General features: G+C 36.7%; 1 protein-coding gene across 1 annotated transcript in view; it reads right to left on the reverse strand.

The window, feature by feature from the left end:
- Positions 1–3893: 3893 nt before the first annotated feature.
- The window catches only part of LOC121318105 (phospholipid-transporting ATPase IC-like), a 46894-nt gene continuing 38625 nt past the window's right edge, over positions 3894–12162 (reverse strand). Inside the window, exons 17-28 of the mRNA XM_041254411.1 lie at positions 11776–11888; positions 11441–11605; positions 10788–10899; positions 10464–10539; positions 9359–9488; positions 8583–8874; positions 8213–8436; positions 7221–7304; positions 6561–6806; positions 5958–6096; positions 5668–5798; positions 3894–5078 (exon numbers count right to left, since the gene is read on the reverse strand). Of these exons, the coding sequence (XP_041110345.1) occupies positions 4845–5078; positions 5668–5798; positions 5958–6096; positions 6561–6806; positions 7221–7304; positions 8213–8436; positions 8583–8874; positions 9359–9488; positions 10464–10539; positions 10788–10899; positions 11441–11605; positions 11776–11888 (1946 nt within the window). The 3' untranslated portion in view covers positions 3894–4844. The remainder of the gene's footprint in view (positions 5079–5667; positions 5799–5957; positions 6097–6560; positions 6807–7220; positions 7305–8212; positions 8437–8582; positions 8875–9358; positions 9489–10463; positions 10540–10787; positions 10900–11440; positions 11606–11775; positions 11889–12162) is intronic.

A 12162-nucleotide genomic window follows, 5' to 3' on the forward strand; every position in this document is an offset into this window, starting at 1 on the left:
CACACACACACACACAGTGGCTTGCGAAAGTATTGACCCCTCTTGGCATTTTTCCTATTTTGTTGCCTTACAACCTGGAATTAAAATGGATCTTTTGGGGGTTTGTATCATTTGATTTACACAACATGCCTACCACTTTGAAGATGCAAAATATTTTTTATTGTGAAACAAACAAGAAATAAGACAAAAAAAACAGAAAACTTGAGCGTGCATAAGTATTCACCCCCCCAAAGTCAATACTTTGTAGAGCCACCTTTTGCAGCAATTACAGCTGTAAGTCTCTTGGGGTATGTATCTATAAGTTTGGCACATCTAGCCACTGAGATTTTTGCCCATTCTTCAAGGCAAAACTGATCCAGCTCCTTCAAGTTGTATGGGTTCAACTGGTGTACAAATCTTTAAGTCATACCACAGATTCTCAATTGGATTGAGGTCTGGGCTTTGACTAGGCCATTCCAAGATATTTAAATGTTTCCCCTTAAACCACTTGAATGTTGCTTTAGCAGTATGCTTAGGGTCATTGTCCTGCTGGAAGGTGAACCTCCGTACCAGTCTCAAATCTCTGGAAGACTGAAACAGGTTTCCCTCAAGAATTTCCCTGTATTTAGCACCATCCATCATTCTTTCAATTCTGACCAGTTTCCCAGTCCCTGCCGATGAAAAACATCCTACAGCATGATGCTGCCACCACCATGCTTCACTGTGGGGATGGTGTTCTCGGGGTGATGAGAGGTGTTGGGTTTGTGCCAGACATAGCGTTTTCCTTGATGGCCAAAAAGCTCAATTTTAGTCTCAACTGACCTGAGTACATTCTTCCGTATGTTTAGGGAGTCTCCCACATGTCTTTTGGTGAACACCAAACATGTTTGCTTATTTTTTTCTTTAAGCAATGGCTTTTTTCTGGCCACTCTTCCGTAAAGCCCAGCTCTGTGGAGTGTACGGCTTAAAGTGGTCCTATGGACAGATACTCCAATCTCCGCTGTGGAGCTTTGCAGCTCCTTCAGGGTTATCTTTGGTCTCTTTGTTACCTCTCTGATTAATGCCCTCCTTGCCTGGTCCGTGAGTTTTGGTAGGCGGCCCTCTCTTGCCGGGTTTGTTGTGGTGCCATATTCTTTCCATTTTTTAATAATGGCTTTAATGGTGCTCCATGGGATGTTCAAAGTTTCAGATATTTTTTTATAACCCAACCCTGATCTGTACTTCTCCACAACTTTGTCCCTGACCTGTTTGGAGAGCTCCTTGGTCTTCATGGTGCCGCTTGCTTGGTGGTGCCCCTTGCTTAGTGGTGTTGCAGACTCTGGGGCCTTTCAGAACAGGTGTATATATACTGAGATCATGTGACAGATCATGTGACACTTAGATTGCACACAGGTGGACTTTATTTAACTAATTATGTGACTTCTGAAGGTAATTGGTTGCACCAGATCTTATTTAGAGGCTTAATAGCAAAGGGGGTGAATACATATGCACGCACCACTTTTCCGTTATTTATTTTTTAGAATTTTTTTAAACAAGTTATTTTTTTCATTTCACTTCACCAATTTGGACTATTTTGTGTATGTCCATTACATGAAATCCAAATAAAAATCCATTTTAATTCCAGGTTGTAAGGCAACAAAATAGGAAAAATGCCAAGGGGGGTCAATACTTTCGCAAGCCACTGTGTAAAATATATATTTATTTATATATATATATATATATATATATATATATATATATATATATATATTCTAGAAAGTGGGCGTTTTTAGCTTTTTACATTTTATAGCGTAAGAGGTAAATGTATGATAACCATATTTGTATTACTGTATTGAAGTACTAATGCTGTTGAACCTGTACAGGCACTGGAACTGCCTAGGCAGTCTATTAGCAGGGATCCAAAATAGCTTGTAACTACTCGATCCACTTCAAGCATTTAATAAACCAAAAAGAGCACTTGTACTGCTCTGATTTGTTAAAACTTCAAATTAAATGAGTCTGTGTGTTTTTCTTGATTATTAAAAAGTTATCTGGATATGTTGCAAGCCCAGTGCACGAAAAAAATTACTACAGCAGTTTAAAACATCTCTGTCTTCCCCGATCGTCTCCCGATTTTAAGAGTGTGCTTAGACCATATATTGTATATCAATAAAAAGAGTATGTGCGAAAATTCTGACGGTATCTGTTGTTAAAATTGAGGCAACAGCATTGAGGTGCACATTCAAGGTGCCCATACCAAAATGGTGGGACAAACTTATATCCAGAAGCTCCAAGAAGGCCCAACTCACACATCCTCTTACAGTATATGTATTTGAGAGAGAAGAAAGAATTCCTCTCTATTTTTATATAGCACCTTTCATAGTGGACCACCATCACAAAGCACTTTACAGAGGTATGCTGTGAATGGTGCATTATATGCAGAGTCACTTACAATAGGACATTGATTTAACATCTCATCCACAAGATGGAGCACAAGGAGGTTAAGTGACTTGCTTAGGATCACACAGTGAGTCAGTCAGTGGCAGAAAGGGGATTTGAACCAATGACCTTCTGGTTACAAACCCAGGACTATAACCACTGGACCACACTGCCTCCTTAACATATATAAACACGCATACAGTATTTGTTTATTTATTTACTATGGTTATTCTACTGTACATTTCTTTACTGTAGGCTCTGTTGACGACGTGCTTGGCTAAACAGGTGCAACTACTCTTCAATCTGTCGCCTTGTTATAAGCGTGCATCTCTGCGTGAACACATTGCACTGAATTAAGACCCACAAGCATCTACAATCTCAAAATACCAGACTCCTATCTGAAAAAACAAAAACAAATAACAGAAACGGTTTGCAGTGGGATGCAAAGTACACATGCATTAATGGCATAAAAAGAACACGGTTTACCATGTAAACGCAGAATATGAAAAGTCCGCCTGCATTTATTCAGAACATTCGGAATAGTCTAGTACTCCAAATACTTCATATTCTGAATACTTATGCCATGTAAACGTATTGATTGAATCAGAATTCTGCTCTGTTGGGTGACAATTTCATTCTGTGGGGTGAATGTTAAAAAAAACATAAAATATTTGTCAAAAAGGGACATTTGGGACACCCTGCCTAAGCCTAACAGTAAGGTATAAATCAAACCTTTTTGGTAAAAAAGCAACACAATCTGAGGAATATTATGAACCTTCTTAAACACTTCTAGGTGGAACACATTCTTTAGCCATTTGAACTCAGAAAGGCCAAAAACAACTCAAAACATGACTGTACTTTTTGACCTCTGAATGTCACATGATCATATTCCCCCACACTGACATATTAAATAAAAACTCAGGTCTTATTCAATACACAGATACCACTTTTGTGTTAATCCAATGTGAAAAACTCTAGTTACTGGCATTTGTCTTACCACCACATCTAACTTTTTAAAATAAAACAGCCACTTTTTATTTTACCACATTGCAACTAACATACCCACCCCTAGAAGGATGTATTAGGACCTTGTCTGTCTCAAAAACACTGAAAAAAATCTCTCTACCAGGGTTGAGCTCTTTCAAGATTTTATGCTCTTTATTAATTCAAATGATAGACTATTTATGTTGTTGCCAAACAACCGTGGCTAAACTTAACCCTATCCCTACTGAGGTGACTTCTGATAACTAATTCCTTTAGCTTTGAAAAGACTGTGTAAGGCTTGTGTATAATTGTTGATACACAATAAGTGAGCTCAAAAGCCTTTATTGGGAGAGCAGTATGAGGAGGTGTACAGAGGTGTGAACGGCCCTTTAGTCTTCTGTCTGTGCAGTCCACTTCCCTGCGGTATATAAAGTCTCTACAGTTATCCCAGTTTGTAATAGTCGTTACATTCCAATCAACATCTTATCCAAGCAAGACAGAAAATGATTCAGTTTATTTCTTTTTTTATTATTATTTGTTCCTAAATAAAGTTAAAGTATTCACAAACATTAACAGAAAACTTTGGATATTGAAAAGAGTATTTTACATGAATTGCAACATTAGTTGTGCAAGATCACATTTTCAGACTTTATTATAAAACCCATCAGCTTTATTGCATCCCTTCCAGGTTCTAAAATTCTGGTTTCAATTTGTTGTCCATTCATCCCTTCATGTAAAAAGTACCAGAACCTGGACCTGATATTAGCCTAGTTCTGCATGGATTGGTTTTGGTTAGGTCATTCAAGTTATACCAATTGCAAAGGATATACCTCCAAAAAGGACACCATAATCGGACTAAATTTCAATTGATGAACCACAACATACAGTACATTACGAACAACTACGTGCACAATTACCCCTAAAAACTTACAGCCCCACTTATCTTTATAATTAGCATGCAGCATGGTGTTGGGGGTACAATCCATAACCTAAACTCACTGCGCATTGCTATTCTTCGATTAACTTGTACATGCCTCTCGCTGCAATTCGTTCACAAAGTACACAAGAAGTCTAGTTTTGTAATATCTAACAAGGCCTTTTTGGAGAAGGTAAAATGTTTAAGTATCTAAGTTATTTCATAACTGGAGGAAGACAAATTCACTACACACATTTTTTCACCTATTAAAAACAAAACTTGTATGACTAGTAACACCACTCAGTTGTAACAATATCAAAAACTTGCATAGCTGGAGTAGAAAATGGTCAAGACATAAAGCATCACAATATTAAGGCCACCACAGAACTAAAACAGCAAACAGCAGGGAATTCAACAAGTAATAAGAATATATTGAACAAAAAAAATAAAAATAAATAAATCTAAAATGTCCTGAGAACAACATTGTCCATTATAAAAATAAGGTAATCTCTGTGCAAGAGTTAAAAAGTCTTTTAATGCATTAATGCTAAAAGCTTGTGTTGGTCTCAGTCTGTGGCGTTAACTCTGTTTCTCGGAGGACGGATGCCCGCGCTGCCGACGGCCTCTTGCGGATGCTTTGTCCCGAAGCGATGAGGTCAGCGTAGCCTGGTTGGTGTGAGAAAGCATAAGCGGACCTGCGAGTGGTTGCACCTCGTCTTAAACCACTCGGTTTCTTCTTTGGAGCCTCATCTGCCTCATAGGTCTTACGGCTCCTTTGTACCTGTGTTTTTAAAAGGAAGAGAATTATTTCCTCTCCCTAGATCAAAAGTTCTTAGTCTTTTTACTAAACATTAAAAAAATGACATTGTTGGAGGTATAATAATACTCCATATTATTAATCCATGTACTAGATATAATATAGATATATATATATATATATATATATATATATATATATATATATATATATATATATATATATATATATAGAGACACACACACACCTGATATTAAGAAATTAAAATCTTACTTGTAATAATCAGTACCTGGTTGTCAGTTAAAATGTTAAAATACACTATTTGTTTAGGTTCAGAAACCAAGAAGGGTCAAATTCTCAGAGAAAAGCAGAACACATCACAAAACCACCACACAGTTTGACAATCTCAGAACTGTATAAAGAGAACTTCAGATATCGTGTAAAACCCAAAAAGCACTCCAACGAAACATCACAAAAACACTGCGTGCACATGTAGCGTATTGATTTTATTGGTAGCAGTAACCACACCTACCGCAGTTCTACAATCAGACAGAACCATGATATCACAGGTGATTTTCTTATTTTAAATCTAAAGGTTTTCTTGGCAACTTACTTTATCACCCTCTGAAGGCCATATTGTCTTGTGCAGGAAATGGACTGCGATAACAGGCATAAGACTGATACCAACGGTCAGTATAATCGTCAGCCACAGATAAGGCTGTCTGAGAGCATTTGGAGCAGCTCCTGTAGAAGAAACCATTAATAATTAATACAGCAACAATTATTTATTTAAACCAGGACAGTTCAATATGATAAACCATATTTATAATTTCCAACTTTGACTTATTCTGGCTAAACACTGGCATCATGCATCATTATTAAACAAAGTTGACCAATACCAACCTGTAAACGAGAAGTAAGAGGGAAAGATGACATGTATCCCTGCGCTATGAATGTCAAACATGATTCCAAAGTAAATTGCTATACTGCCAAAGACTGAGAATGCATTTAAAAAGGTCCAGTATGAAGTATTCAGGGAAATCTAAGAGAGAAAAAGGTAAAACCCAATTAGAACAATGCACCTCACCTCAAACAAAGCTCTCACACACTGTACAAAAGGAGGCAAGCCAGAAATACAACATACAATAACTCAAGCCTTTCATGTAGATCAGGATTCAGCTCAGGTTAAAATCAGCCTGTCACATCCTTACGATGCAATACAGTAATCTGATCTGAGTCCATGTATAGAACCATGAACGAAGATATTTATTGATGTATTAAAAATACTTCCGCTAACTTCTTGTGATTGTTTTTTAAACTTGTTCTCTTCATTGTTTGCTTGGCAGAGAGAGAGAGAGAGAGAGAGAGAGAGAGAGAGAGAGAGAGAGAGAGAGAGAGAGAGAGAGAGAGAGAGAGATACAAAAGGGAATGTTTACACAATCCAAGAACGTAAAGGGATAGCCAACACTCATATAAAACATGAATATGAGACTGCATTTTACTTGCCTGGAGATTGACAATGATGATTAGAGAAGAGGCAGTAGTGACAGCAAATGACTGGTAGTCTGACGGTGCCTCGCCATCCTGCCCCATGGTTTGCAGAAATGCACCATAGGGTATAAAGAAGACTATCAACGAAGTATAAATTCCATGGAACAAACTTATGAAGAAGTTTTTGTAATTAAACAGCTGTCCTTCCTGCCCTGGTACATAAAGCTTTGGAAACCGGAGGCTTAGTTTGTCATTCACATCCTAAAAACAAAAGAAATAAACTGAATCATAACTTATATTAAAATGGAGCTTGAACTTTAAAGTTGCTCTCAGAATTGTCAGGCACCATTTAAAATGAAGAATGCATTTAAAAGTTATGACATTAATAGATTTCATGATGTTTCAATGAAGAACCGATGTTAGCTTAAAGTACATACGCTCCTCAAAAAGGTGGGTGATATATTAAGGTATTTGGGCAGAAGTAAAAAATAAATGTGGAAATGAGATGCGTTTGTGTTGGTAAATGTCAGGACTTAAGTATGGTTTATAACTTGAGCCCTTCCTAACTAAAGAAAATGTTTTGGAACAGGACAGTTTTACAAACAACCTGATGAATATGTATATTAGATGCATGAATAAATAAATAAATAAATAAATAAATACAATAATGCATACCTGATCTAGCAAACCTACAAGAAGAACTGGAAGACTGCTGTACAAAACATTGTACAATGTAATGAACCAGTCCTCATAAGCAGTCTGTAAGAAAAAGACAAAAACACAAAAAAGATTTAACTCTACCTATAAACCAAGGTGTAAAACTAAAAACATAAGTCATCCAACTGGCAAGTGTTAGCCAGCAAGTCAAGTGTAAGCAGCATCAGCAGCACATTTGTATTATTCTTTTTCAACATTATTGAGAATGAAAAAAGTACAGTAGAAGCTGGCATTTTAAAATGGTTTTAAGCCAAGATACAGAAGGGTGTATTAAAATGAAAAATAACTAAAACTTGAGTGCTTAAGAGACCTTCAATTACACATTAGCAAATACGTTTGTTTCTCCTTGGAAATATGAAAATATGCCCCTGAGCATTTCACATAGGTTGTGCAGTAACTCTGGGTCGGTCTATAGAAAAAACACTCTGCATCAATGCCACAGATTAGCAATTTAGAGTCATAAGATTTCAGCCAAATTGTAGATGACAAATGTACTGACAAGCTTTGGAATACAGCTAATCGCCAAATGTTTTGCATCACCCTGTATATAGAATTAACACATTTTGCTTCATAAAGTCGTATGAAACCTGCTGAATAATGTTACGTCAACATATTGAATTACATACCGCTTTGCAGTTTTTCATATACTTAAAGAAAAACTGACAAATTGAAAAATGACATTTCAAAACATGAAATAATGTACTACTATAATGGCTTCCGGTAGACTTTTTTTTTTCCGGTAGACATTTGTAGTTTCATTCATTACATGATGTGAAATAAAAGATGATTCTGTTCAATCCTAAAATTTTAGGTGTGCAAAACTTTGGTCCAAAGCTGTAGGTAGGAACTTGATTGTTTAGGAAAGGCCCTACTATAAAAAAAATAAAATAAAATAATTGGCAAGAAAAAAAATGTGCACATAAAATTGTCAAAATTCTAGGTCATCTCACCCTTGCAGAATATCCACTGAAAAACGAGTACCAGATGTGAACCAATGTGAAAGCGAAGTTCTTGTAGAAAAAATACCGCAGGAATTTACACATGCGGATATACGACCATCTTCCATGCACCAGCAGTAGCCTCTCCAGGTAGCGGAACTGGGCAAAGGCATAATCACTGGACATGACTGCCTGCATGCCTTCCTGTCCACTGATCCCAACACCGATGTCTGCAGCTACCGAGACAGAGATCAGGAAATCAGGAATTGTAATCACGAAGCACATATAAAACTTTGCTCTCCTCCTTGTACTGCATAAGAACTTCGAATTATTAAATTAACCAATCTAGTACAGAAGAAAACATTTAAAATAAGTATTTTACTTTTAATCATGTTGACGTCATTGGCTCCATCTCCAATGGACAGTGTGATTGCCTTCTTGCACTTCTTGACAAGTCTGACTACCATGGCTTTCTGCTTGGGAGTGACTCTGCAGCAGATGACCGCGTTGCACTCGCAGGCCATGTCCACAAAGTGGCTCTGTCGCTCCTCCTTGGCCCGCTCCTCCTTCAGCTTAGACTGCTGCTGGTGTGTTTGTTCTTCCTTTGTCTTGGGAGTGGGCAGCCGTAGCTTCAATTTCCTCTTCCTCTTCTTTTTCTCATAAAGGATTTCATTCTGGTTTGGAAACGTATTAATTTGAGTTCAAATTTAATTTAAAATAAAGCAAAAAAACAATATCCTTTATTTGCTGTGTTCGATTAATCCTTTTGCAGCACATAAAAGAAATAACTACAACATAAAACGCTAACTAACCTCAGTTGTACAATATGCATAATATCTTCCATTAAAATAAGCCTGTAAAAATGTGCTCCGTTTTGAGAAATCTGTATTTTCAAGTCAACACCCATGTCCCAAAAGTGATCACCAGTGATCCATTAACATTTGCACTTCACCAGGCAGACTGACTTTACGTGATGCACGTGATGCACGTGTGCACAAAACACAAGTGCATTTCACACATTAGAAGACTTAATATAAATGGTCCCAACAAAGGTACAGGAAACAGTACTGTAATTTATCCAACCAGCTGAAACCAAAACAAGGGGTTGGTGCACCATTTGGGAATGACAGATGGACTGTTCATACTTCAGTAACTTACCAGCCATGACCCTGTGATTACTAAAGCATGGATTCCTCCATCTGTAAAGTAGGGCTCTTTGGCTTTTGATTTCACTATTTCTGTCCCTTCTGTGTTTCTGCTGTTCTGCTGCCTGGTCCTCAGAAGTACACTGCAAGGAAAATACATATTTTACAGTCTGTCAAATGGCTCCATGTTTGGCCACTTTATAAGCAAGTTAATTTGACAAAGTATGCTGATCCACATAATAAAATATCAAAATAGATATAGAACTAAATAAGCTCTCCGTTTCCCCTCTAGACTGACTTCGCCAATGTTCATCCAAATGCTTACATACAAAGGAAATACACATATACTGGATGTTCACATTATATTTACAAAGACTCACGTTTACAAAAACACATACAAATATTAAACACTATTAAAAGCTGTAACAGAAAATCAAATAATTACACAAAGTTCCATTTCACAACATCAGTCTAATATGCAGATTTGAAAGCAGCAAATTAAGAAAACACTTAATGATACCTGGTACCACACAAGGTTTTGAAAGCTCTCAATTTAAATGTGTAATTTTCTGGTACTCTGTTACAGAGTAATTACAGATTAACAGAGTTCATTTCATTATTCTAGTTCAAAGCATGTTGGCTGGTTAATCACAGGATAGAAAAGTGCGAGGGGTGGGTAGATTTCATATAGCAGGTGAAAGGACCAAGGAAAGTGCATGTGATACACGCTGCCTTGAAAGTAAGGCATGCAAACAGAGATCTTTCTTTAACCTAGTTCAGTAGTATGCATGGTTATATATAAAAGAAAATCAGCAAAATATACAGTGAAAAGAGGTGCACAACAAGTTTCAGGGAATATTGTATTAGCTATAACCCCTTTAAAGGGAAACCAAGCTCAAAAAGGCTTCAGCCTTTCCACATATTATTGTTGTCAAGCAATAAACTTCTGCTAAGTAACTTTTTTTTTCCTACTAAGAAATTTATGTGACAAAATCAAAATAAAAGTACACTGCCTTCTAATACCGTAATCACAACGATGGATCACCTAGCCTGATCAACATACTTAAAATCTTGTGAGCACTAAAAACAGGACGTAAAACAGCAGAAGTTAAACATACTTGACAGCTTCTCCGTAATGGATTTGCGTTTCATCAGTTAAAAGCTGACAGGCATACCCAATGTTTTCAGCAGTTTCTACGGGGGAAAAAAAAAGTCCAGTAAAAAGACTGTAGAAGTACAGAAAACAAACCTGACCATCTCAATAAGGGTTCTCCAATTTACAGGATAATGCATTAACTAACTGATTAAGACCTGGTCCCTCATATGACAGATTATGGTAATGAAAAACTGATTCCCTGATATGTACAGTAATCTGCGAAATTTGCTTATATGCTTCTGACAGTCAAGAAAAAAAAAAATCTATATCTATTTCAGACTAGTACCTTTCTTATCCCCTGTTAGAATCCAGATTTTGATATCAGCCTTAGCCAGTTTGGTTATCGTCTCTGGAACACCGTCTTGCAGTTTGTCTTCAATGGCGGTTGCTCCAATAAGCTGGAAAGTGACAAGAACCACAGTGAAATGTCTTACAAGAATTTGATTTTACTATGCAACTAAATTGCAAGGCAGCAGATTGAGGATATGCATCTTCAAGAACAGCACCAGCTCTGGAACATTACAACGATGTTGCTATGCAACATAGTGTGGATGTTGTTTCTGGTCTGTTATCAAATTGCAGAACATCTTTGGTGGAAATGTTCATAAGCCAAGTTTATTTTTGTTAACACATTTGGTCTAAAAAGTATGCTACAATACTAAAAACGGTTCTGCTATTAAAAATGAAGACTTGTGTAGACTTTTGTTGGTTAACTAAAATCGGCTTGAAAAAAGTCCACTGGCTTTCAGTTTATGGGTTAACCTTATAGTATATTCCCTCTCCAGTATGATATTTAAACATGTTCCATCATGTACCATTCCTTCTCTAACCCTAAATCTTCACTTAAACTATAGGTTAGGCAAACTGTACTGTTAGCCGGTATATGTATTATAAGATTAAACACTGTAATTTTATTATTAATTAAAAAAATTAACATACAAGCAGGTTGGTTTCTATTTCTTCATATACTTTATCCAAAGCTGCTTCTCGGTCTGTCACAGCAATTCTAGCTTCCTTGTGCTTCGCATTCCAGACGCTAAACTCCTCATTGCTGATGTCTTTGTAACACAGACAGAGGGTTCGGAGGGTCTCGTTTGCAAAAATCTGGTAAAAGATAAAACCAATTTTAAAAAGATAATATTGCATTTAAACAGTTGACCAGTTAAGCAGTTTATATGATTGTACTTTACTGTGTGTAGCGTATAGATAGTGGACAATATACATACCAGTTATTTTTTTTAGTTTGAATTAAAAGAAATGGTTCAAAGACTTACATCAAGTTCTGTCTGAGTAGTTTCCTTGTTTTCAGCCTCCGGGTGCAAACGTTCATAGATAACAGTATCAGCTCCTTTACAGTAGAGTCTGATTGTGCCATCAGTGAGTTTCACTGAAAAGAAAGCAGAGGGAGTTACATCTCACACAAACACACACACACACACACTACGCTTAATATAAGATGATTCAAGAAAGGATGTTAAATGGAAGCATTTAGTGAACATTAGCCATCAAATAATGACAAAGGCCAAAATACACAATATAAAAAACACACACACCACACAAGTTTAACAAATAATGTTTACATAAAAAAGCACTTTTGTTTTTTTTAATTCTCTCATATTAATGTGTAGGATGCCAATACTTCTGTGACTGTATAAAACAGT

Source organism: Polyodon spathula, chromosome 1 (genome assembly GCF_017654505.1).
Source record: "Polyodon spathula isolate WHYD16114869_AA chromosome 1, ASM1765450v1, whole genome shotgun sequence".
NCBI lineage: Eukaryota > Metazoa > Chordata > Actinopteri > Acipenseriformes > Polyodontidae > Polyodon > Polyodon spathula.